At 38.8% G+C, this 25,992-nt stretch overlaps 2 protein-coding genes across 6 annotated transcripts; one reads left to right on the top strand and one right to left on the bottom strand.

Annotated features, from left to right (window-relative positions):
* Position 1: 1 nt before the first annotated feature.
* On the top strand, positions 2 to 18,787 carry rnf11 (ring finger protein 11). Its single transcript, XM_004068370.4, has 3 exons — positions 2 to 578; positions 14,707 to 14,876; positions 16,913 to 18,787. The coding sequence occupies exons 1-3, from the start codon at positions 456 to 458 to the stop codon at positions 17,082 to 17,084; spliced, it is 465 nt and encodes a 154-aa protein (XP_004068418.1). The 5' UTR covers positions 2 to 455; the 3' UTR covers positions 17,085 to 18,787.
* A 2,101-nt stretch (positions 18,788 to 20,888) lies between these two features.
* On the bottom strand, positions 20,889 to 24,334 carry cdkn2c (cyclin dependent kinase inhibitor 2C). 5 transcript variants are annotated; one of them, XM_020702759.2, is made up of 4 exons: positions 24,001 to 24,334; positions 23,829 to 23,856; positions 23,013 to 23,133; positions 20,889 to 21,778 (listed from the first exon to the last, which is right to left on the bottom strand). In XM_020702759.2, coding segments are annotated over exons 2-4 (498 nt in total). In that variant the 5' UTR covers positions 23,831 to 23,856; positions 24,001 to 24,334; the 3' UTR covers positions 20,889 to 21,403. The 5 variants fall into 5 exon arrangements, with proteins under 5 accessions (XP_020558418.1, XP_023810347.1, XP_020558416.1 ...); XM_020702757.2 differs by having other exon boundaries at positions 20,890 to 21,778; positions 23,013 to 23,145; XM_023954579.1 differs by lacking the exon at positions 24,001 to 24,334 and having other exon boundaries at positions 23,829 to 23,991.
* Between the last annotated feature and the right edge of the window lie 1,658 nt (positions 24,335 to 25,992).

The following is a 25,992-nucleotide window of genomic DNA, read 5'->3' as shown; positions in this document are numbered from 1 at the left end:
TACGTCACCCTCTTTTGTCGTTACTCAGCAGCTGCCGTGAAATTGGAAAGTCCCTAACAGTTGAATAGGTTTCGGGCAGAAAATTGCGGTTGAGTCCGTCGCTCTTGAATGAGCACTTGTTATATTCGTTTGGCGTCGTTTTCAAATATGAGACTGGCGTCGCCTGTTTGAGCCGCGAGTTGGTTTCGAAGCGAACATTTATGCTCCCCGCCGAGTAGCTAGCGTAGCGGGCTAGCTCTTTGTAAGCTAGCAGCTAGCTCGGGGATGTGTTGTTGTTGTTGAGGCAGGCAGCCCTCCCGTCGTCTGGGAGAGGGGGGGTCCATCAGCTGTGCATGGAAATACGCCCTTTCGACGCCTTCCCAGACACTGATTCAATTCCGCGACAGGAACGGGGGGGATTTGGCTGTGGACAAGCGACGGAAATCGAAGGAAAGGTTCGATTCTAGAGGAAGGAGATGGGAAATTGTTTGAAATCTCCGACTTCTGATGATATTTCGTTGCTTCATGAATCCCAATCGGACCGGGCCAGCTACGGAGACGCTGCTGACTTCGACCAGGAGCCCCCGCCCCCTTATCAGGTAACTTTACATTTTAAACATTTATCGTAGCTTTCTGTCTTGCATCTTCGGGAGGAACAATCAGTGGCAGCACGACAAATGCCCAGATCCAGCATCATCCTCCGACTTATCCGTCCCCTCCTCCACGGCACTGAAACTAATCTAATCCGCTTTGTTTTATCCAGGGAGCTTGAAGTCATGTCGTCAGAAAAAACTAACTATGATGAACTTTTTTTGGTTTGTGGGTCATGATGAAGAGGCACACATGTGTGTGTTTGTCCCTTTAATGACTTTGTCCTCTGCTCCTCCAGTCAAGAACTTGTGGCGGACTAAGAGGCCTTGTTTCCCGCATTAGATCCTCCACAGCCACGCGGGGGGGGCAGCTGTTGGTGTAAATACATGTCTGTGTCAAACTCCTGTTTGGAGATGCCCTCCGTGATGGAAACGGTCTGTTCTTTAGTCAGAATGATAGACGTTTAAATACAGAAGAGTTGAGTCAAACTCTTTTAACTCAAAGTTAATCAAACTAATTATTTCTAAAATATTTGTGACTTATTCTAAGAAAAGCGGATGAATGTAAATGTTCTTGATGAGTTTTTCCCCCCATGATATAAATTCATAAAAGTGGATCACATGTGTTTAATTCTTTTGCTCTTATGTCATTTAACAGATCAAGTGGGATTTGGTTTAGTTATAGTCTGTGCTAAATGATTGTTATGGGTAAATCAGGGGGTGGAGGTGTAATTAGTTAAATTTAAGTTCACAAAGTAAATGTAAAGACCATTTTTGGCTTTAAAATATTCTGACATGTCCCATACATCCACACCTGCACTGACAGCTGCTGGGGTCCATATTTAACTCCTTAATGCCTATTAAACCCCTTAGTTACCTTCATTTAGCATCTGCTTGAAAAGCAAAAACATAAGGGAAAGGTTGGTGCTGCATCATGTGTCTCAAATATCCAAATGAAGAAAAGGCTGAAAAGACGGAAAAAAGAGACAAAACACTGAAGATAATACAATAGGAAAACCACATACCTTTCTATTTTGCATTTTATTTACAATAGACAACAAAAAGAGATGTTACATCTTCAGCCTGGATTAAAGACATAAACAGGAATCCTTCCATCTTATTTTTTTTTCTAATGAGGCTAAATGAGATTTGTAAACCCCGGTGACTTATTAAAGATAACAGGAAAAAAAATAAGAGAACAAAAGGAAATAAAGTTTATGAAGGGGTTGTCAATGCTGTCTTTATACAAAAAAAATGGGTTGTAACAGTAAAAAAAGAAATACCAGTAGTATCTAAATCTGTTCTCACAGGGGTGATAAATAAAATTCATTTGTGCAAGATTTGGTAAAAATTGTTTTCTTTTATTCTTCATTAATAAATCCATTTTCCCTCGTGAATATTTCTGAGACAATTCCAAACCAACCATCCAAAGTGGGTAGAACCTGACTCAGCCATCTTCCTGTACCAAAAATAACTGGAGTATAAATGGTACAAACCTCAGAGTCTGAGAGCAAAGCAGTATTGGAGTGTTGACAGCAGCACTTTGGGATGTCCTTCCCAGAAAATAAGATAATGGGGACTAATAAAAGGGACACACACTTAAATGTTCAAAAAAGAAGGAAGTTACACGGGAACAGAGCGAGGAAACGCGCTGCTCCCCGGCGGTAACCCATGCGCTTCACAGAAGCAGCACCAAGCAAACCAGCGTCTCAGCATCAGGTTTCTGTAAAAGCTGCATTTTCCATGCTTAAGTCCATTTCTCCTAGCCCATAAATGTACGTCAGAAGCCCTCGAGGAGCAGACTGTTGCAGCTTTGCAAAAGAAAATTAGTTTGACTAAAAACAATAATTGAGTAGATGCAAAGTCAGCTATAACGGACAGTGCTCAGGCAGCAGGTTGAATAAAGACATTTTCCCTTCCTGTTCTCAGTAGCACATCATAACTTTCCACATGTACCTTTATTTTAAGGTATAAGAGTCATTGCGTTTAGTGTGCATTTAGGTCAGCCAGCTGTGATATCACAGGAACACCTAAATAGTGCACAGTCAGTGGAAGAGCTCTCAGCCCTCCATTGTGTTGGGAAAGTCTTTAAACAGTGCAGTGTGTTCATACCAGCAGCCTTTCATAAGAGGGTTACGTCCTCCATGGAAGTTTCTCATAAAGGACTCTTTCAAACTTGCCAACGTCTCCCTTGTGACCACAGTAAAAAGCTCCTTCACGGCCCTAAACCTGCTGAAGAACATTTGTGTCTACTTAAAGTGGAGCGCGGCACACTGCATGGAGAAGCAGAGAACAACTGAACAATTGCCTTTTGAAACTGAAGTACTTTTTTTCCCATGATGCTGTAATGCAAGTAACCAAACAAGGTCCGCCATAAAAGACTCGGGGTCCTAACACACATAAATCAGTCGTGGGGTTGGAGTCTGTTCCATCTGTTATCAGGGGGGGTGAACACTAATGTTTGCACAATGTCAGTAACAGCAGATGACTGCATGTGAAATCTCTGCACAAGTGTGTCACTGATCTGCCTTGATGACCAGACGTCATTGTTTTGACCACAGCTCTGTTTACCTGTTGGGACTCACCTGTGAATCACAAAACACCTGGATCTCTGATATTTACCGAACGTTACCGGTTGTTATGCTGAGTTCTCCATTCAGCTGAAGTTTAATTAGCTAAAGTTACAATTTCATCTGTTTCATCTGTTATTTTATATCTTTTAAATAAAAAAGAAAACGGAGGTTTAAAGTTTATTGGCCAACATGTGTATAAAAAAATATCAGAATATTGAATAAATTGGCAAATATTGAATGCAGAACATTCCAAGTTTTTCAACTACAGGGAAGTCCATCATATAACACATGTAGCAAACTTGATGTGTGGATTTAATTATATATGAGGCCAAAAACCATTCCGAAAGCTTTTGCAGTGGTTTTTATTTCCATCAATTTTTATTTTGAAAGTTGATGGTTGGATAAGTTGATCTCGGCGGTGTAGCTGCGCTGACTTTGGGTGGATATGAACATTTAAAACCCAACATTTCATTTTGAAGGCAGGACATCTCTTGAACCGGTTTCAACCCATCATGAATGATTATTGTATTCCGTCTGAAGGTCTTTCTCGGTTGAAGATGATGGTTGGAGAAGAATATTAAGACGGGAGCAGATTTTTCCGTTTCATGTAGCAGACCCCTGTGTTTATCTTTAACCACAGCAGTCGTGTCTATAAGGAGACTTGAACTGTTTGCTCCTCCAGAGCATAACTTTAAAAAAAAAAATGACCTGAAGACATTGTTTGGATGGACTTTGTGTTGATGCCGAGTGTTTCAGCTCAGTGGGAGGAGTGACACGGCCAGAGGGAGGTCATTTCTGATTGGTGTGTGTGTGTTTCACAAACGTGTTGTGTGTTGAATGTCTGGATTTGACTAATGGTTGGTATAATAGGGGCTGACTCACTGTTGTGGGACTGAGCTGTGGGAGTGAAGGAGGCCTGGTGTGCTTGCATCACTGTGTGTGTGTAAATACCTGCTTCTGTGTCTGAATTTGTCTTGTGTGTTTGTGTTAATATTTGCATGTGTATATACATTTGGATTTCTTTTGTGAGTATTTGTATGTGTGTCTGTGACGTATACTAATATAGCTCTTTACTATCCTCACACATGCGCACACACATTTACACACTGATAGTGGTCCTGCTACCTAAAGGCCGTGCCACAGCCACTATGTACATTTTGCTCGTATTGCACGGATGAAAATTGGTCATACGTGAATATATGTAGAAAAAAATGATAAAAGTTTTGGTCTTCACATGAAATTTGTAATTTGTATCACGAGTGAACCACTGAAGAGATACGAATAAATTATTATTATTAATTCTGATACTTTATTTATCCCACAATGGGGAATTTCTTCTCCACATTTGACCCATCCCCTGGGGCAGGGGTCTCCCAAACCCCGAGCGGGGGCAGGCCCACTAGGTAATGTTAATTGCTCGCCAATATATAGTAATATATATTGATGTGGTAATTGCCCCAGTACCATTCATTCCAATCGAACCTTGGATTCCTGCATGGTAGCCTCTCACCTTACCAACCGAGCTACCCAGCCGCTGAGATTACGCAAAGAACACGTAAATCAACTTAGAACATGAACCGTGCATCATTATTGCGCTGTTATTATCTATCAATTAGTGATTTGTGCGTCAATTACTTAATATGAATTAATATGAATGCTGTATACGCAATATAAAAGTTAAAATTTGAAAAGTGGTTCATGCATGAAAAGTCTATTAGACAAATGTGAAACGGTCATGGAAAGACACAAATTTGTGTATGCATCCCACAAAAATCACGCACAATTGCGTAATATTTAGATAATAATTTCGTATAAACTACATAAAATACGAATAAACTGTGTAATTCTCAGCTGACCAAAAATTTTGAACAGCTCAAAACCAAATTCACGTAAAGAACCGTCGGGCGAAACCCTCAACGGACAAATGCGCACATCAACAAACCCAAGAAACACTTATGAATGACGTATATCACACATGTATAAGACTGATATTTCATACGTCCAAAATGTATGCAGTGGCTGTGTGACACGGCCTTAAAATTGGCGCCAACCTATAATCACCAGGAGTAATGTGGGGTTTAGCGTCTTAGGTAGAGGTAAGATCGGGCCTAAAAAATCCAGCCCAGCCCGACCCGACCCAGGCCCGCGGGCATTAAAGCCCAACCCAGCCCAACCAATTAACTTGATTTGCAGGCCCAAGCTCGAAGCAAACCCGAAATTTCAATTTATCCCATAGTATTTTTGTCAGAAAAAAAAAACAAGATTTCTTAAGGTTAAAATATCTACATATCTTTATGATCATGATAAATGCATTTGCACAACGAAATAACGTTGGAACACAGAATAAGAGGCCAGACGAAGTGAGTGAAAGAGAGATCTTGATGCGGACTCGCTTCATTACGCGGAGAAATACTGCGTCTGCACTTCCTGTTTAGTAGTTATATAGCAATGACCTTACAGTGCCTTCTCTGTTTTAACCAAATTATTTATTTATAACAAGTATTCCTTAGTTTAGTATCCACACCGTTTTAGTATACATTTTTATAAACATTTATTTATTAAAAAAGTCACACTTAGAGAGAAGCCCGACCCGACCCGAACGTAATGATTATCATTTTAGTCCCCGACCCGACGCGAATTTCGGGTCGGGTCGGGTTCTGACTCGGGCTTAAGATTTTACCTCTAGCCCAAGGACACTTCCACACATGGGCGGGCAGGTAATTGTTTTTAGTTGATGAAAATGTAGAGTAAGGTTAGGATTTTTTTCAAAGACGTTTTGTGTTTGCACCAGATTTTGGGCCCGTAGTGGCTCAGCTGGTTGAGCAGGTCGTCCAATGATCAAAGGGTCGGCGGTTTGATCCCTGCTCCCCCCAGTCAACTGTCATTGTATTCTTGGGCAAGACACTTCACCCTCCCTGCCTCCAGTGTGGCTCCACTGGTGTGAATGTGTCTGAATGTCCCAGTGATGCTCAGAGGGAGCGTAGGCGCCAACTGGCAGCCACGCCTCTTCCATCACCAAGTATGAATGAAGAATGGACACATTGGAAGAACTTTGAGCGTCTGGAAAAGGACAGATAAATCTAGTCTATTAATAGTATTATTATTATTGATGACATTTATTGGGACTTCCATCACCCACTGTGACTTTGTCTGAAACTGATTTTTAAACACTGTCACCCTTAATGTCAACCTTTATTTGTTTTTACAAAATTATAAGGAAATGTTCATCTGAAATGTAAACTGGTAAAAACGTTAGCTGGGATCTTTGTGTGTTTTTGAGAGACCTGAAGGCAAGCAGACAATCGTCTTCATGTTTTATTCTACAGTTTTAAAGAGCCCATGTCATTCTATTCTTAAGCCTTTTATAGGAAACAATATCCATGTATGGATAATGTTTCCTATAAAAGGATTAAGAACATTTAGGTAAATATTTTTACCTTTGGCACTAGAGCTGGTGTAATCAACAATTTCCTCGATTGATTCGATTTACCAGAGCCTGGATTGAATAGATTCTTTCAACTTCACTAAGTCAATTCGATTCACATTTGGATATATTTTTATAGAAATACAATAATAATCTATATCTGTTTTGAAAATATTCATTTTATTTTGCTACAGTTCACATACTGTAAAATGTATTAGTGAAAGAATAAGCCAATCAGGTTGTTAACACCGTGCAGCGTTACACAGTTTCTCAAACAGAGAACCTCCAACAAAAATGTGCAGATCATTATGGTCTGCCTCTCCTGATAATAACACCAGTGAAACATCAATCTCTGGTAACATATACCGCCTGTTAATGTTATGCAAACAGGCTCAGTATGTGGGAATCACCTGGTAGACTACTGGTTGTTTGTCTTTGAGTCGTAGCCTCTTCTTCCATCTCTTCTTCCATCCCTGCACTTATCCCTTATACATTTACATAGAAACATTCCACATACAACTTTTCTCGTGTAGCACGCTGCCAGACTACTTTTAGCGCTAAAGTGACGGAAAAATAACCGAGAGAAACCTGTCGATTTTCAAAACCAGGAATTTTCATAATAAAAGAACAATCAAACGTAGTCATTTTGCTCCCCTGACCAAACTTTACAGCTTTATTGATCGAAGGTGGAGCTGAGGGAATCTGGTTGTTTTTCAAAATAAAAGATTGTCAAGACTCAATAGAAGAAAACTGGCATAATTATTTCTTCCTCTGCCTGGTGCCAATTGATCGGCCCGGTGGTTTAGCACAAATGGTTACTTTTAAAATAATGTTTCCTTACAAGAGCCTGTGAGCATATAAAGCTCATTCAGTCAGCAATGTATGTTTACGTCGAATGAGCCTTAGCATTAGCCATCCTACGGGAAATTCCATTACACATTAGCATCTAGCTAGCTGACTTTGGTGCCGTTATGCTTTAAGTAGAAGGCATAAAAAAGGAAAGGCATAAAAGGCAGATCTCTACTTTTATGGAGGGATCAATTATTGCTTTATTAAGCTTGGATCGATTCAGATTGATTTTATCAGCCTTTCCCTATTTGGCACACAAAAGAATGATGTTTTAATGAAAGTTGGTTATTTTCCTCCCCGGAAGTAAAACGACTTGATCTCGTAGGCTCCGCCTTTCTGTCATTATGACGTCAACCTAGGGCTGGCCTCAGCAGCATGTCTGCGTCTCGCCCACAAAAACAAACAACATTCGAACTTTAACAAAGATGGTTGTTCATATTGTGCATATAAAACAAAAGCATTTAGCCGATCACTGCTAGCTCCACTGAGAAAGTGGGCGTGTGTGTTAGTCTGGGGGCGGTCCTGACAGTGCAAACTCTTCCTGGAAGGGGCGTTTCCCCACTTTGTGACATCACAATGTGAGAACCCCCTTGTTTTCGTGGATTGGGAGGGGCGGGTGATCAGAGAGCTGGTTTTTAGAGGAATACTCAAACGCATGAACAGTTAAAAATACCACTTTGGGGTTGTTTTTTGTTAACATAAAATGTTACAGGGGTACACATGTTTGTGATAAAACAGTCAGAATCTGATTATGACCGAATACATAACTGTTCTAAAAAATACTCTGATTGCTTCTGTTGAATAATGTGAGTTCCTGTTCGTTGCAGTGATCCTTGTTGTGTGCTGCCTCTGACACATTACCTACTTTTTTGTCCAAATATGGAGACAAAAGCTCCCTGTAGCAGAGGGGAGCGCTCCTCTTAAACAATCATTGTGCTGCCGGTCAGGGGGATAATCTGCCAGAATTACTTTTAAATGTGCATATTTTTTAGTTCTCAGCTACTGCTGTAATTGAACATTTATGAAAAGGTTCAAATTCACTGTTTATTTCTACGTTTAGAGCTCATCTAGTCTATTTATTTAATGAGAAAATTAGCATTTAGTGTGTCAGTTTCATGTGGTAATTCATGCAGTAAGCACATCCTGTAAAGCTACAGTTGAAACTACAAGTTTATATACACCACATAAAAACACATATGCTTTTGTTTCTCACCATCAGACATAAATTAAAAGTAAACTTCTGTTTTAGATCAATTACAATTAACAACATTATTTGTATTTGCAAAATAATGACACTAGGGTTTTTTATACACGTTCTTATTACTTTTCCTTAAAGTCAAAACTTTACATACATTTCATTATTTGCTACTATTGCCTTTTAAACTGCAGTACTTGATCCAAAGGTCTTGAATTTCCTTCCACAAGCTCCTCATAAGATTTTGTAGGAATTATGGCGCATTCGTCCTGACAGAACTGATGACACTGAGCCACGGTCATAGGTCGCCTTTTCAGCTCTGACCATAAATGTTCAATAGGATTAAGATCTGAGCTCTGTGATGCCCACTCCAAAACATTGACTCTGAATGATTAGAAGACCATCAACAGATAATCCAGTTATGATGGCTGATATTTACTTTCGCTAATGTATAGTATTGATAAAAATTACAAAAGCAAATGGACTAAAGTCTACTTTGGGGATGATGGCAGGAATAAAATGCTATAAAGTTGTGGTCCACCGTATGTAAATGATTCAATTGTTTGATTTTTCGACAGTCTCATTTTTAAACTGCATTTAACCCTAAAGCGAACAGATGCATTTCAAGTAAAGCCTGCACCTCCAGACAAAAGAGGAAACACTCCACCAAGAAGTGATTGTAGTCACTGTGGGTGTGGCCATAAACCACAAAGTGACTAGACGTGAGTGAATAGATTGCAACAGTTGAAACAAACAAAACACCACAGATTTGGCTCTTCTTTTTTTTTCCATTTAGTTTTTTAGAAAACACATATTTTCCCAGTATGGATGTGTTTGCAAAAATACAAAGTTGGATAAATCTAGAAGATGTCATTTATATTTTAAACATTAAAATAGACATGCTTTTTAAATTGTTTTTTAAACGAGTTTAAATCTTTTGTTTTGAGGTGATTTCACATCATATTTCCCCTGTGAATTACCGGTAAGTATGTGTAGCAATAATGTAGAAGTAATGTGTTACTAAAGACAGTCGCCTAGGTTACTATAAACTGTGGTGATTAATTCCAAATAAATTATATGAAGGTTTTCAAAACTTGAGCTCATTCATCAAACATCCACCCCTGGATTTACTGTAGTTAGAATTTATGGGACTTGTAGTACAATCAATCATAAAAACACAAATGGAATACAACAAAAGATGCAGTGTCAGGACTACACACGGTGAAAATCATAGAAAGCATTGATTTGATTGATTTCAAGCATTGTAGTCAAAGCAGTAAAGAATTTACACAGATTTATCAAACTCAATACAGAAATGTTGAAATGTATAGTTAAAGAATACAGAAAAAAAACAAAAAAGTCACTTAAATCACATTTTGTTTAATTAAAAACAGTGATCATTAACTAAAGTCAAGTAGATTTTGATTTATTACTTGAAAAGGAGCAGGAAGAAGTGAGTTTATATAATCCCACTTTACTGAGTTCATCATTTGATAGTTTGACAGTTTTTATAATCCGGTTCTGATCCAATAGATTATTTTCAAGTAACAAAATGATTGATTATCTTCAGAAAATATTCATTCCTGATTTCAGTAAACTGTAACCGTTATGTAATAATCTTTGATTATCATTAGAACACATGATCACAATGAACCAGTAATTATTGATACACATTGCAGATCAAGTAAAGAAAATCAATAGTTATTGATCATAATTCAAACATTTCTGTCATCATTATTACACATTACAATGTAACACTCATTGATTGTCATTAAAAGAGCTTTGATTATTTCACCACAATCAAGTTCACACATTTTTGGAAATAATTTGGAATTATCCAAACACTTATTGATGTGAAATCAGAGTTTCTTTATATCTTTTCTTGAATATTTGGACATTGAGCTCATCACTGAACCCGTCCAGAGTTTAGTTTCACACACCGACACACAGAAACTTTTCTTTGTGGTTCTTTTCAGTTTGATCTGGAAGTTTCTACATCCCCTCAGTTTTTAACCTTCGTTTTCTAAGAACTGTTTCTGGATATTGAATGGTAACGATTTCCCACTGACTGTATGGAAGTTTTTGGTGTAAAAATCCACAAGCTCATGCGGTTTTAAAGTAAATAGTTTGTGTGATCAAGATATCCGGCTTTATGTACAATTCTGATCAACAGAGAGGATGTAGTGAACTTTTAGAATTATTCCCTCAAATGTCTATACAGTTTGTCAAATATGGTAATATTAAGGAGCAGTACAATAAATATTTACTGTTGTATTCTAATAAATGTTTAGATTTATTTATGATTGAAATACTTTTTGAGACTTTAGTATGTGTCGAGTTATTTCTTTTCATTTTCATTTTCAGAAATGTGTCTGATGTGAGGCTTCCAACTTAGTTTGTCATCGATTAAAACCCCCTTTAGAATTTGATTTCTGTAACACAGAAATTTTAATTGTATTAATTATTTTAATGAAGAGCTTGGTATTGAAGTAGTTACCAAAAACACCACTTTGGTTTTATCTAGGTTCAAAGATACTTTGTTGTAATCTATCCCTGATTTATTTTGTTTAACTCCGTGTTTTCCTCATTGATAAGTTCCCTATGGTTGTCTGTAGAATAGAATATGTTTGTGTCATCAGCAAATAATGAGTTTCATAAGCTTTGAAACATTGAATATATATTTATGTAAATATTGAATAGTAGAGGTCCCATGATTGATCCGTGTGGGACACCACAACATATCTCTACGGTTTCTGATGTAAATTCATCAATTCTTGACAAATTGTTTTCTTCCTGTTAGATAGCTTTTGACTCAAGTTAGTGCTAGTCCTCTTATCCCAGACACTTCCAGTTTGTCAAGTAGGATGATTGAGAGTCAAATGCGTTTTTAAACCATTAAATATTCCAACTGCATATTTCGTCCACAGCAGAGGTGCTCACACTTTTTCGGCATGTGAGCTACTTTTGAGTCGACAATGTCTTGAAGATCTATCTGTGTGTGTGTGTGTGTGTGTGTGTGTGTGTGTGTGTGCGTGTGTGTGTGCATGTGTGCGTGTGTCTGCGTGCGTGTGTGGTTGTTCGCTGTGGTCTTCTGCCGGGGACTTGACGTGCCGCAGGACAGAAAGCGACTTTCTGATGACAGACAGAATTTGGGCTCAGTGAATGTAAACACGCATGTGCAGTGACGTATGTATTAGAAGATGTCCAATTGGCCGTTCTGCATGTCAATCAAGTCCCGTACTTCTCGTGAGGATTTTGATTGGCCTGTGGATTTTTTTAGAAGTACATTTTTTTTGTTATTTATCTTTGCTGGCCTGCGATTTACCGTATTTTCCGGACTATAAGTCGCCCTTTTTTTCATAGTTTGGCAAGGGGTGCGACTTATACTCCGCAGCGACTTATATTAGAAATAAATTGAAATAAATACATCGTTAACCCTCCTGTTATGTTCATTTGTGAGGAACAGAGATGATGTTACTGGGTCAATTTGATGTATGAGGTATGTTAAGTGTTAAGAGTATGTTAAGTGACTCAGAGAATCAGCAAACTTTTTTTTTACAGTAAGATCTTGAAGGCTAACAACATAATATTCTATTTTCCAATGATTTCATAGATTCAGAAATGCAATAAAATGACAACTGTTTCTACAAAAACAGGATGAAAACAGAGAATTAGTTGGACAATGATGCTTCATGAAAGGAATAAATAAATAAGTTTGAGAAAAAATTACTGTGAAATTATTAGATAAACAGTCTGCTATGATTGTGTCATATAAGGTTGTGAAAGTTAAAATGCGACTTATAGTCCAGTGCGACTTATCTGTGTTTTTTTCTACTTTATAATGCATTTTTGAGCTGGTGCGACTTATACTCCGGTGCGACTTATAGTCCGGAAAATACGGTGCCCTCATGTCGTTGAAGATCGATCGGTCGATCCCGATCGACGTAATGAGCAGCCCTGGTCCACAGCATCAATGACAGCCAATGAGGTTGATCGGTTTTCTCTAAAACCATATTGGTTTTCATTTATAATGTTATATTTATCAATAAATGTAACCAATTTATCATTAAATATTTTTTCTAGAATTTTTGAGGATTGTGCATTAGTTAGTTAGTTTTTTACACTCACTATGTGTCATTTTAGTAATTGTGTCCAATCCTGCAATGAGATTTTCACCCTTAATCCTTCAAAATCTGCCCTTTGTCATCCGTTCAGTTTTAATCTGATTCCTTTGTTCCTTTTTAGCGGTTTAGCTGCTGTTATTTTGCTTTTTCATTTCACAAAATAAATCACTTTTTTTTGTAATGTTCCTGCAGATGAGACGCCCTCAGGTCTGGAAAACTGTAACTGGTGGAAAATGCATTTCTGTATTAATGCCCAAACAGTTGATCAAATCCTATCCCGTGATCTGCGTGCGGGAAAAACGGCGTCTTCAGAGTTTTGAACATCATCAGATTTCTCATCCTTTCCGATTCCAGATTTTTGTTTGAAACCATTTTTTAATCGGCCGCTGTAGCAGATATCTTTAAATTACAGAACCAAATACTTTGGTTCCAGTCGACGATGACCTTAGTTTCTGCAGAATTGTTTGGATATATTTCCAGGGGTTGACATAGCCCAGAAATTTGCACTGGCCCACAGGGCCAGTAGTTTTTGAAACTTACTGGCCCTGCCTGAAAGTTACTGGCCCGACACCGCGCATAGCGGGACCCGCCGCTCCGCAGGTGCTTGCAACTTTAGGGGGGTCCGGGGGCATGCCCCCCCGGAAACTTTTAATATGGTGCAATTTGGTGCATTCTGGTGACATCACTTATTTCTACACTTTTCAATGACTGAAAATAGACCATATCAAATTTAAATCTGCTCTAGTCTGTTTCAGATGTTTTGAAGAGAGCACTGCAGTGTAGTAGTTAACACTAGTTCAGAAGTTTTCATGGTGCTTTTAACGGCAAATATCGCAATAAATCATAAACCTTAAATGTGTTAAAACAATCTAATGGCAGCTTGAACCATTTAACGAATCAAATAAATCCCTTAATGCATTTGACCAATCGGATGGACGCCTTCACATTGTTGACCAATCAGATGGAGCCCTGTTATGTTAGATGTTTGTAACCTATGTCAACGTGGGTCATTTGGAGTATAATTTTTAAACTGGGAATGGTTATTTGGTTATTTTGCTGTTTGTTTATATACCGCAAATTATATCGTTATCGCAATTTTAATCTCTGATATCGCATATCGCGAGTTTTCCTCATATTGTGCAGGTCTAACTGAGATCATTCAGCTAACTAGAAATACTTACTGCTTACAGTGTTGTAAAGAAAAACTAAATTAAGTAGTTTAACATTCTACTGCATTAGAGTCTGAGATTCAGGTATTTGGAGTTGCCTTTAATTCTTTGACATTCAGCTTAAAGCTTAGTGCATACAGTTTCATCTTCAATGCATTCATTAAATATCTTGCTGTCCATACTACTAATTATACCCACTACTCCATCTAACATATTCCTTTCTATTCCTGCCATGTCTTCCACATCTCTGACATGCTTCAGTCTCTCTTCAGTGACGGTGTCGGATTTATAATCAAATGTAATAATAACCCACTGGCTTGTGCCTTCGTTGTTGCTGTTTAACATTGTTTTGTATTGAATTGTTACATTCAATAAAGTTTGAAAAAAAAAAGTAGTGAGCGCGTGCCGCGTGGTGCTCGGCAGTGAAAGCCGCGCGCGCGCAGGCGGGAGAGAAGGAGAAGTGATCAAAGGTTTCCCATAGAAACCCTTGAAGTCTGATCGCAGGACTAGCAGAAAAACTACATTATGAAGACGAGGTAAATCTACACGTTTTCGCAAAATTTACTTTATTGAAAAAGGTGAAGAATGTATAAACCGTTAGATATTTTAGTGGCCCGAGCGGACAAGTGAAAGTAAAGTCTTGTGGTCCGTACTGCTCGAAAAACAGGACCGGGCCAGCGGACAAATGGCTATGTCGAGCCCTGATTTCCCATAATTCCCTTGTGGCCAGGCTTTTGGACCACCTTTATATTCTAACCATACAACTGTTGATTACCCTTAAAAATGCTCCCGTTTGCCTGCAGGAGCAGATCCATGTGCCCGTTTACCACCCGACGCCCAGCCAGGCCCGACTGGCCACTCAGCTCACAGAGGAGGAGCAGGTTCGCATCGCCCAACGCATCGGGCTCATCCAGCACCTGCCGAAGGGCGTCTACGATCCGGGCCGGGACGGATCCGAGAAGAAAATCAGAGAGTAAGTCAAAGAGTTGACTGTGTGGGAGATGCAGACATGAACGGTACTCGACAGATCCCCGGCTGTTACGAACTCATAGTTTTTTGTTTTCTGCAATGGAGTAGAACAAATAAAGTTATGCTTCAAAACTCCAGATTGACTCGATGATCCCTGAACTACAGACATGTTCAGATCCTAAAGAACCACAACTCCTGTGCAAACTGCTGTTAAACATGTAGCAAGTACAAATAAATTGTTCAAATTGTATAAAAATAGAAATATTTCTGCATATGTATACACATTAAAAGACAATGAAGTTCAAACAGGGGATTTCTCAGGTCTTTTGCTGGTCTTTCTGGGAGGTGTCCTTTTAAGTAGGTCAGAGGTTGACCTGAGATGCCCTCTGCTGGTCTGACGTCCCAAAAGGAGATAAGTGTGCCATCACATCACTCTGCCTGAGAGTTTATCTTCCAGACTTACTTTTAAAGTCCTTTTGATGAGAAACAGGCGTTAGGAAGGTGAAGCATCGTTATTATTTCTCATTCGAAGATGGTTTTTTTTAGATCTCCTATCTGGTTTCCAACCAGGGCTTTGTTCTAAGAATGTGGCTAAACAGAGCCTGAGCCTAAAAAGAAACACAGAGTTAGTTTATTATTTTATTTAACTTGTCCTGTCCAACAGCTGAGCAGACAGATGAGAGCTGAAGGCCTCTCGTGTTGGACAGATTTTACGGTAACAACAGGGGTTATGAATCTTCTGTCACATTAGGTGTATATTTGAATAAACCCCTTTTGTAATTTAGGCTAAACTTTATTTATATTAAATATGTTTGTAAGCAAGTTGCTGGTATGATGGCCAGGAACCGCCATTGCAGCAAAAAAAGAAAAGCAACTGCAAATAAAAAAGGAAATGCGAATTAAAAATAAATGCTGCAAATAATAACCGCCATGACTGCAAACAAGAAAAGCCACAATGGAAGTGAATGGGGGGGTTGTTTTGCCGGTTTCACCTCTGTGTCTGCCTGCAGCTAGCAGCCCGTGGGCTTGCAGAGTCTGATAAGATCTTTAGTCTTTGCTCGGAGTTTTGCACTTTGTTGACGGTCCCTTGGCAGCTGGTTCACTACCATGTCTCCATTTACTGCTGGAAGAGAACAATTCTTGTTAATCTTTTTTCTTTTGAAATGCATTTGTAGTTCACTCTGTGTTGATACAAAATACACCTGCAGGCTAAAAACATTAGCTGGAAGCTCCTCCCACATGCGGCCGCTCAGGAACTCTTCCATTGTGGCTTTTCTTGTTTGCATTTCTTTCTTTCTTTGCATCGTTTTTGTTTTTTCTGCTGTGATGGCGGTTATTATTTGCAGTTTTATTTTTTATTTGCATTTCCTTTTTTTTTTTACATTTGCTATTCCTGTTTCTGCTGCAGTGGCGGTTCTCGGCCACCGTATGCTGGATGTTTATGATCATTACTGTCAGGTTTAGAAGTAATGAAAATCTAAAAGGGGCGGGGCCTGTCCACACACACTCAAATGTTATAAACATACCTGTTGGCTCCTAAAAGGTTCACATCAACATGGACACATTATAACTAATGTTCACACACGCAGAGTTCGCTGTCATCTTCATCCAGGAGAACTGTGAATCCATCACAAACACGCTAACGGAGCAAGAAAACACGCCATCGTCGGTGACACTGTGATGTCATGGTTTGTGGTCGACACATAAAATTACTTCAAACATGATTTAATGAGGAAAATGTTGATGGTTTATTAAAAACAAATGCATTTAAATTGTTCAAACACAATGCATTGTGGTCCATATTCCCCAATCTAGTGAGCATCTATGCACACTGGATTTTGCAGAGACTTCTGGGATAGCTGGGAACTCCCTGGGCAGAAATAACATGACTCCTTTAATGTTTGAAGTCATCAATCAATACTTGCTGCATCTTTATTTAAGGTTATCTTTCCTTTTATTAAAAGGAAGTGTTTTTTTTATTATGGATTGGGATTCATTGTGGACGGAATGGTCCTGAAAAGCGTGGGTTTTCTTCCACAGGTGTGTCATCTGCATGATGGACTTTGTTTATGGAGATCCCATCCGGTTCCTGCCCTGCATGCACACCTACCACATGGACTGCATAGACGACTGGCTGATGAGGTCCTTCACCTGCCCGTCCTGCATGGAGCCCGTGGACGCTGCTCTGCTGTCGTCTTATGAGACCAACTGATGATACAAACACGCGACTTCCACCTTTCAAAATCATATCCCGGATTAGTAATACGGTGGCGTGAAACCGTGTAGGTAACTCTGCCTGTGAGAGCGTGAATGGATGGGAAGTGCTGGACTGTGGTGCGTTTGTGTGGGTGTCTGCGCTGCTCCTCAGCGGGCCTGCTGGACAGGACTGGACCTGAGAAAAGGACTGAAGAGATGAAGGCCAACATTGGATTTGAGGTCAGTGGGTGTACAGGAAGACTGACAGCGACGTCAAGCAGACGGACGGTTGGGAACTCCCTGCGGTCTCCTTTTAAATATGCCATACATGCACACACGAGCTCACTTTACTTTCTGCCTGCTGTTGGAAAAGAGGGGGCTCTTCACACCTCCATGATTACATTGTGGGCTGGTTTTCTATTTTATTTTTTTCCTTCTTTATTCACTTTACTTTAATGAAATTAGACACTGGAAAAAAACAGCCGGTAAAATGTTTTCCAGTTTGTTCAATTAGCTGCAAAAAGTGCAAAGACGCAAACAGGAGTCCTTCTTCTTCTCTGTTGACGTACCATAGGACTCTTTGGCTTCAGTGAACTGGTCACGACTTGTCTTTTTGTACAGATGGTTCCTGTAAAAAGTAGTGATTGTGGCTTATAAAAGCTGTTTTTTCCTTTGGTTTGCCTGTCATCATAAGGGCTCTTTCCCACCGCTGTTTACCAACAACACAAGGAAGACAGGAACCACAGTCCTGTCGCTGTCGGCTCTATTGACCCCAAAACAAGTTTGTCCCTCCAGTTCCTTTAGTTCTCCCAATGAGGGGGGAACAAACCCAGGTGATGCAGAGATTCTAGAAACTATTCAAAAGGTAATCAAAGGTAAAATACCATGACATACTTAGCAGTAATACTTCTATGTTTTTCTGTTTTTATCATGTACAACAATTCATTTTTCTGTTTTTATTTCCATCAAACGACCTTCATCTCAGTGATTTCATTAACTTTCTCTCCATTTGACTACGAAAGCACAACATCAGTGAGTCACTTAGCAGGTTGGCTGTCAGCACCTTAATTTTTATACAGTACTTTAATATTTTTCTTTTTTTGGTAACAAGATTGATCTTCATGGCCTTAGGTTCTCCATGAGAGCTGCTGAACATCTTTTAAAAAACAAGACGTGGGTTTGAGAGCACAAGTGCCATTGAGCTGTCAGCAGTCCTCATGAGCAACAAACACTAATCAGCTGTCTGAATTTTTGGGTTTGGATCAGCGCCCTCTATTGTCGTTTACCTACATCTTGCAAGAATTGTTTTTTGTTTTTAGCAACATGAGGAAAGTTTTCATCTCTGTTCTCATGTGTCACACTTCCTCCTCTGTCTTCATGGCTGCTCACATAGTAACGCTGCACACTGAGAAAACTTTACTCTCATCTCCTTTATTTTTCAAACAATGACTTTGCTAAAAGTAAAAAGTTCCTCACAGGATATTGAGGTCTCTGCTTGTGACTCTGCGTTCAAAGAGGTCTTTTATTTTGAAATCAAACGGGGGAAAAATGTTTCATTGTGCAGAATTTTTCTTTTTGCTCTTCTAGAATAGAAACAGTTTCCCATGCGAGTCCGGTATGTGTGACGTGTCTGAGTGCTTGTATATCTGTTCCCTGTTTGTAAACTAAATATGCATATGCTCTGTACTAAAGGAAATAAATAGACATTGCAAAAAACAACACGTGTCATTTTAGTCATGTGAACAGAAAGAAAAAGGAAGAAGTCAGTTTTTAATGTCAGTTTTATAGTGCAGGCTATTTGATCCATATTCTCACAGTTTAAGGTTTATCTTGCAATATTTTACAAGCTAAAGGTTATCTAATTTATTTTAAAATAAATAGTTTCACTTTAGATTGACATATTTAAGCAGCAAAACACATGTAGGAATGCTTTTAAAAAGATATCCAGTCAAGAGAGGGAAACAAACGAGTTATTTTGTGTTTTTGGTTCATATTTAAACGTAAATATACATATTAGACAGTATTTTACAGTTTGAATTAACAAGAAAAGCATATCTCAACCTTTAATCATGGGGTTATACTGACTTATGAAGGACTTCGTTTGCATCAGTTTACCAATAGCAACACACGTGAAAACCTGCCTCTGGTTTTCTTCCGTTCGATGAACTGACATATATTCAGCGTGTCATGAGTTCTGGAAACTTCAGCACAAATATGACAATATTGGCCTGTTTGGTTCTTACCGTTCTGAACTGAAACAGTCATACTTGGACAGAAACAACGTGATGGTATCAAAATGAGAAATGTCAAATGTAAGAAGACATCCGTCTGATAGTCTACACAACATGCAGTGCTGTGGTGTTTACCATAAATATGCAAATAGTGTGAAAAACATTGACTTTTGTGTCTATTATACTGAACATGTGCAAAGAAGTAAAGGCTTTTTTTGGGCTGAAGGTTTAATAGAATCTTTAAAAATCTTACTGGTTTAAAAACACACTGAAAGAAAGTCTTCATGTTGACCTTAAAAAGGAAACTAAATGTTTGGTTTGTTGCTTTTTAATCTGTGAGTGCAATCAAAGGTTATGTGTACCTGAAATTATCTTCAAAAAAACAAAGATTACTAAGTTTCAGACAACGTGTTTCTCCAGTTAAAATAAAAAAAACACAAGATTGTAAAACAGTGTAGTTTAGGTTAGAAAATCAATGCCATAAATTAAGAAAAAAATGCCCTTTTAGGTCTAATTCTTCAGTTTAATCTCCTTCATAATATCTGTTTCTAGTGACCGATGCTTTTGGATGAACACCAAATGACTTCAACTATTTTCTCTCCCGCCGAAGGAAAGTCCCGTTCTTTCTCTTCCATTACTGTCACTCTTCCTCTATCCTGCAGCTCTCCTGACAACTTTTTTAAACAAAAAACTCGAATTTAGATTTTTTTTCTCCAATGACTTTATCTTATTAATGTAATGAATGCAATGTTTTTGCTTATAAAATCGCGTTTGTGCCAGAGTTGATGTGCTTCCGACGAGTATTCTAGTTTACAAGTTTCAGTAAACGCATCATCGGTTGGGATGACAGTGACATCAGTTTGAAGGATCACTTCAAATCGATAACTGGAGACCTATCTCGTTACTTAATAAAGTTTTGAGAAAAAAAAGTTAGAAGGATCAGTTTGAAGTTGCGTGTTTGACTTTTTTTTATTATTTAAGGTCGTCCCGCTTTGTTCCGACAAAGACAGTTGAACGAAGCCGTGAAATGAGAGCAGACGAAGCGCCTCCTTAAACCTCCGGCCTTGAGGAAGTAGGTCCCGATCGCGCTTGGAGCAGCAGATGATCCGGCGCGTGAACTCCCGCGCCTCCAGTTATGGAGCCGAAGTGCGTCGTCAGCGCTTTCTGTGAAGGTGTTGGGAGACGGGCTGATGTGATGATGCCGAAGGAAAGCGGGGACTGTGGGGAGAGGCTGGAGCGAAGGGCTGCCCTCTGGAGCTGCAACATTAAGGGAAAAGGCCCAAACTATTTTAGCTACTTTAGAGTTCAGGCGGACACGCCAGCTTCTGCTTTTTACAGAGGAAGCTTGTTACGGTGGCCTAATGCAGCCATTTTGCGGCTTGAGAGCTTTTTAACGTTCAGGGACACAAAGTGTTTCCACATCCAAGCTCCCACTGCAACGTTTCTGATTGCAAGTTTGTCCTAAAATTCACCCTGGCGCCTTATTTATCATTTGAAAAATAAAGATACAACTCATCCATTCATGAAACACACCTATAGAGTCTTAAATTGATGCATTTAAATGATGGTTATTTCACAGTAATCACAGACTACATGCTTTTGAGTCACTCTATTGTAAAATCTTTTAATGTGAAGTCGCAGGAAAACTTGTTTTTTGAGACAAAAAACGGAAAGCGCAAAAAAGGAGCTAATAGTTAAATTACTTGCATTTGAAACAATTAGAAATCAACTTTTTTTCAAGTAAAACAATTCAGTCAAATTTATTTAGTTAAGCCTAAACAATTTTACACAAACACAACCATCATTGCTTTACCTCGGTGTACAAACAAACCAAAAAATAGTGTAATGCTTCTTCATTAAAAAATTAAATTGTACATCACAGCGTTATGTTGTTTTTAACTTTATATATCAAGTTTAAGCAATGTAGAAACAGAAATGTAGCTTTAAAATGAATGAAAGAATCCTCCTAAATGCTGTTAGTAATCTAGGGCGGCAGGTGAAGTTCAGGATGACCAGAGTTTAGCTTCTAGAAGCTACAATTGTCACATGTGAGATTATTTCTAGGAAAGACGTTTGATTTTTATGCACTAACATCCGTTTCCTTTTACTCTGAAATGGGATTCTCACGCAGGTGAGCCGAGATCAGTTCAGCGGCCTCCTTTCTCTTGAAGTCGTGCGCGAGCTGCCAGGGGGAGGAGCCTTGAGCGTTGGGCGCGCGTGGATTGGCCGTGAGTCCAATCAGCAGTCGGACCACCTCCAGGTGTCCCTCCCGCGCGGCCAGGTGCAGCGGCAGGTTCCCTCTGTCGTCCACGACATTCACATCTGCACTGTGCCTAATTAACACTCTGACGGTGTCCACGAAACCCTCGCGCGCCGCGTCGTGGGTCACGGTGAGCTTTAAAACCGGGTCGCGCGCGTTGGGGTCCGCGCCCGCGTGCAGGAGAGCCTCCACGATCCCACTGTGCGCGAGCTGAACAACCTGAGGGGCAAAAATCCAACTAAAGATGAAACCTAGAACTTGGTGGCATGAATCAGCAGACCTGAAGGCCGCGACCTGCGCCTAAGGCCTTCCTGCTGTTATAGCTGACAATCATTTTAGACTCATAAACGTGCAGTGTCGGCACAACATATAGGCCTCTAAAGGCATTAATATAAGTCTTTTGAATCAGTAAAGTTTAAAAGTATATTACCAATTGCACTATGCATAAAAATAACTTGCCTTTTGTATAAAATAAGTTAATTTAGTTTATAATCTAACTTTAAATAGTTTTTGTTTAGTGAAACCTGCCCGTGTTTAAAGGAAACTAACTGCGCATGTGTAAACTGCACATTAGCGCTTAATACGACTGGTAGTTTGACCCTTTTGGGTCAAGTTTCTGCCATATATAATTTATTTTGGAGCGTCATTTTAATTGACACGTCCTGTTTTTGAAAGCTCGAGTTTGTTTGCGCGCATGCGCGCGCTGCCAAAGGCCTCCTGTGTTGGACATATTTTACCGTTACAACAGGGGGTTATGAACCTGGTTTAACACACGCACGTGCACGCACGCGCCCATTCTTTCTTCCTCCTCATCTCATGGGTCACTGTCTTCGTCTTCAATGCATATGTTTTATTAATATAAATACAAAAATATGCTAAAATTTTCTTATTTTTCTCTTAAACTCTTTTACAATTTATTTTTGTATATATTCTTTCAAAAGGTGTATTTGTTAATTACTGTGTGTACATACTTGTGCCAAACTCCATGCTACTGCGACAAGGAAATTTCACGTTCGTGGGATTAATAAACAAATCTAATCTAAACATCATTCAAATAAAGGGGCACTTATGAGGTTTAGTTCTAACACGGATAACTGAAAATAGACTTTACTGAATGCAAATCTGTTCAAGAATAATAATGAATGTAGAGATTTTACAAAAAAATGTTATCAATTAGAAGTGAAAACAATACATAAGAACACAAGAAAATAAAATTTTGCTGAAGAAGCACTGATTTATTTATAAAATATTTTCAACAATCTGTTTCAGAAAAACCTAAACAAACTTGTTAAAACTATTAAAAAGGGACAAAAGCAGTAGGCCTCACATCCTGTTTAAGGAAGTCACTCATGCTTTGTAGCTTTGTAGTTCCATAGCAATAACAGCAAGAAAATGTGAGAAAAATTCGACAAAATTTACGTTTCAGACGATTCTGGTTAATTTTTTTACCGACCTGAAGTGCACTTCTGTTGAATCTATTTGGCCCATTGACTTTAGCCCCTTGCTGTAGCAGCTCCAGCACATGTGACAGCTCCCCTCTGGCTGAGGCACCGCAAAGCTCATCCTGCAAAAACCTGGAGGCCATTCTTGTCAAAAAGTGAAAATAGTTGGTGGTTAAAAAACGACAGAAAACTGGAAATAAAACGAAAAACTGAATTTGGAGCAGATGTCTGATGCAGCTCAGTGCCGCTAATGGGTCTGAGCCTACGGCACCTCCTACGTTCAATGGCAGAGCTCGCACTTTGTTTTACTTGGAAAAAAATAAAGATAGCTTTTCTTTTGTTAGAAAGTCTCTTTTTTCAATAAACAATTATATATAATATATTACTATAAATTAACAAATTAGATTTGATCTTTTAGGCTGGAAAGCAGCAAATTATTTTATTTGTGTCCAAATTAAAATACCCATTAAGGTTAATGCTTTTATGGGCAGCATCTCTATTATAGTGTGCAGCTAGAAATATATTTTCTTTTTTTGGGGGGGGGGAGATTGTTTAATTCATTTTTCTCTAATATATTTGGTCCAAAACTAGGAAAATATAACCAAAAACGCAGCATTTTATTTATGTAAAGCATATTTAGTGTGCAACCAATTTTACTTTGTTTCATAAAGTAGAACCAGAACAAAATAAATGATAATTATTGTCATGAGCCGCTTTTTAGAGTTGAAGCGGACGTTTTCAGTGCGCAAAACTCTAAAAACTAAAGCCGATTCAGAAAATGCGTCACATTATTTATGCGCCGAAGCAGAAATAGAAACTAGACTCACATCAAACTGGACTCGAACCATGTCGTTCCTGAAGAAATGCGTCCCGTTTTAATGATCAATTCGGTAACAATAATAAAAAAAAACGATAAAAAAATAAAAATAAAAGAAATGGTTAGTCTGACCGATTGAACGCCACAACATGGCTAGCTATTCAAATATATGATGTCATTACCTGTCCCTTCCCGCTCATTTTTCAACACTCCAGAATGTAAACATGGGCGCGTGCACACTCGGCCGTGAATTGATCGATGCGCAGCATCAAAGAGGTCTCGTTCAACAGCGGCCGTTCATTTCTAGAAACACCCCTTCGGGTTTCCGTTTCTCTATGACTACAATTCGGAATCAGCTGCAAACGCCGCCTTCACCCCTGAGAAAAACAAGCCTTCTAAATGGAAAAGGAAGTCAATGTTTGATGCTTTCGCATGGAGCGATAACAACACGAGCGTTTTTGAAATTCGTCGCCTAAAAAATGAGGTGATTTGATTGGACAAAACAAAAATGCCCGGCGGAACTTTTTTTATTTAAACGGAACAAAAAAACGTTGAAAAATGCGCCGCACGTGCTTCTAATACGGACGTGTCAGTCCATGAAGTCGCAGCAGCCAGCATCCTCACAAATTTAAAATTTAATTTGATTTATTTGTAAATATGTAAATCTAATTTGTTTTAGCGGTGTTTTTTTTCTGGCAGTCCTCGTGTGTGCATCAGTTTTTGCTTCCCCCGCCCGCCCCCTGCTGATAAAAGAAGATTAAAATAAATGCCAGAAACATCCAGATAAACTAAGAACAGCGTGTCGCGTTTATTTATTTCAAATTGGAATTAACATTTTGAATTATTTAAACAAACACCTACAAAGACAGTTTGGTTGTGATAATATTTAAAGGCTTCAGGGTGTGGTGTGTCGACACAGTGGGGAGTGCAAACAGTTATTTAACATTAGGAGTAACTATAAGATCAGATAGATAGCACCATCTTCTTGCTTTAAAAAGAATATGATCTAATTTCTGAAAATGGGTTGACATGTGATATTTATTTTTTTATTGCTCGACATAAACCAAATAAATCTAACTGTTTTGTAGATGTTGCGCAAGAGTTGCAACATCTCTTTTGATGATTAATACAAAAAAATCACAGAGAACAACACAGAACTAACAAAGTAATCATTTTCAAAAACTGTAAAATCAGGAAATCTTTAACTGCTTTTCAAAAGTTTACATGGTCTTTTATTTAAAAATACCAGGCCTGGTGTCACGGTCAGATAAGGAGAGGTGATGGGTGATTGAAAACAAAGCTTTATTGACGTCAGAACAGGCTGAACGGTTCCGGGTCAGAGCAGACTTAAACAGAAAACAAAATGATTTGATTAGGATACGAGTAAAAAGAAAAGAAAATGCTGGTGCTTTTGGAAAAGACAGGACAATTGTGACTGTAAGAACAAGCCATACTAATGTATGATCTCTAATCAAAATAGTTCTTTAAACTTGTAGTAATAATATTTTTTGTAAATGAGAAACTATTCAGACACTCAAGGTCAAACCAATGATACTGTTAAAATGTGAAGTAAAAGCATTACGCTCAGCCTCTTAGATGAAAGACGTTGTTCACCTTTTGGCACATCCCCTCAGGCACACGTGTCAAACTCAAGGCACGGGGGCCAAATGTGGCCCTCCATGTCATTTTATGTGGCCCGCCAGAGCACAAAGGTTTTTAATTTCTTAAAATAAAAATTGGTGTGTATTTATTCATATCTAGGGGGAATAAGACTTGAAATATCAGATTAGGCTACCACTGTATACATTAGGACTTAAACACTGTCTATATAACCTAACCTGACAGAATCAAATGTAAAAGGATTTATGCTAAAGTAACAAGCAAACATATGTTTTCTATGCAACTGTAATTGTCACTTTAAAATGTTATATATATAGTAAATAAATAATGAGTTATTTCACATTAAAGTTACGTTTATTTTTCCTTACATTTAATACATTTATAAGTTCTATCTGGCCCTTTGATGTGGCCCTCAGTGAAAATGAGTTTGACACCCCTGACATGGGGGTTGCCACAGCGAATCAGCTTTCAATGATTCTAGCAGAGATTTAGAATGAGTCTTGTAGATTTTTAAGTAGCTCGTTGAGCTGCAGCCTGCTGCACCCTCAGTGCAA

This window comes from Oryzias latipes, chromosome 4, assembly GCF_002234675.1.
Source record: "Oryzias latipes chromosome 4, ASM223467v1".
NCBI classification, from domain to species: domain Eukaryota; kingdom Metazoa; phylum Chordata; class Actinopteri; order Beloniformes; family Adrianichthyidae; genus Oryzias; species Oryzias latipes.
This window is presented reverse-complemented; position numbering and strand designations above follow the sequence as displayed.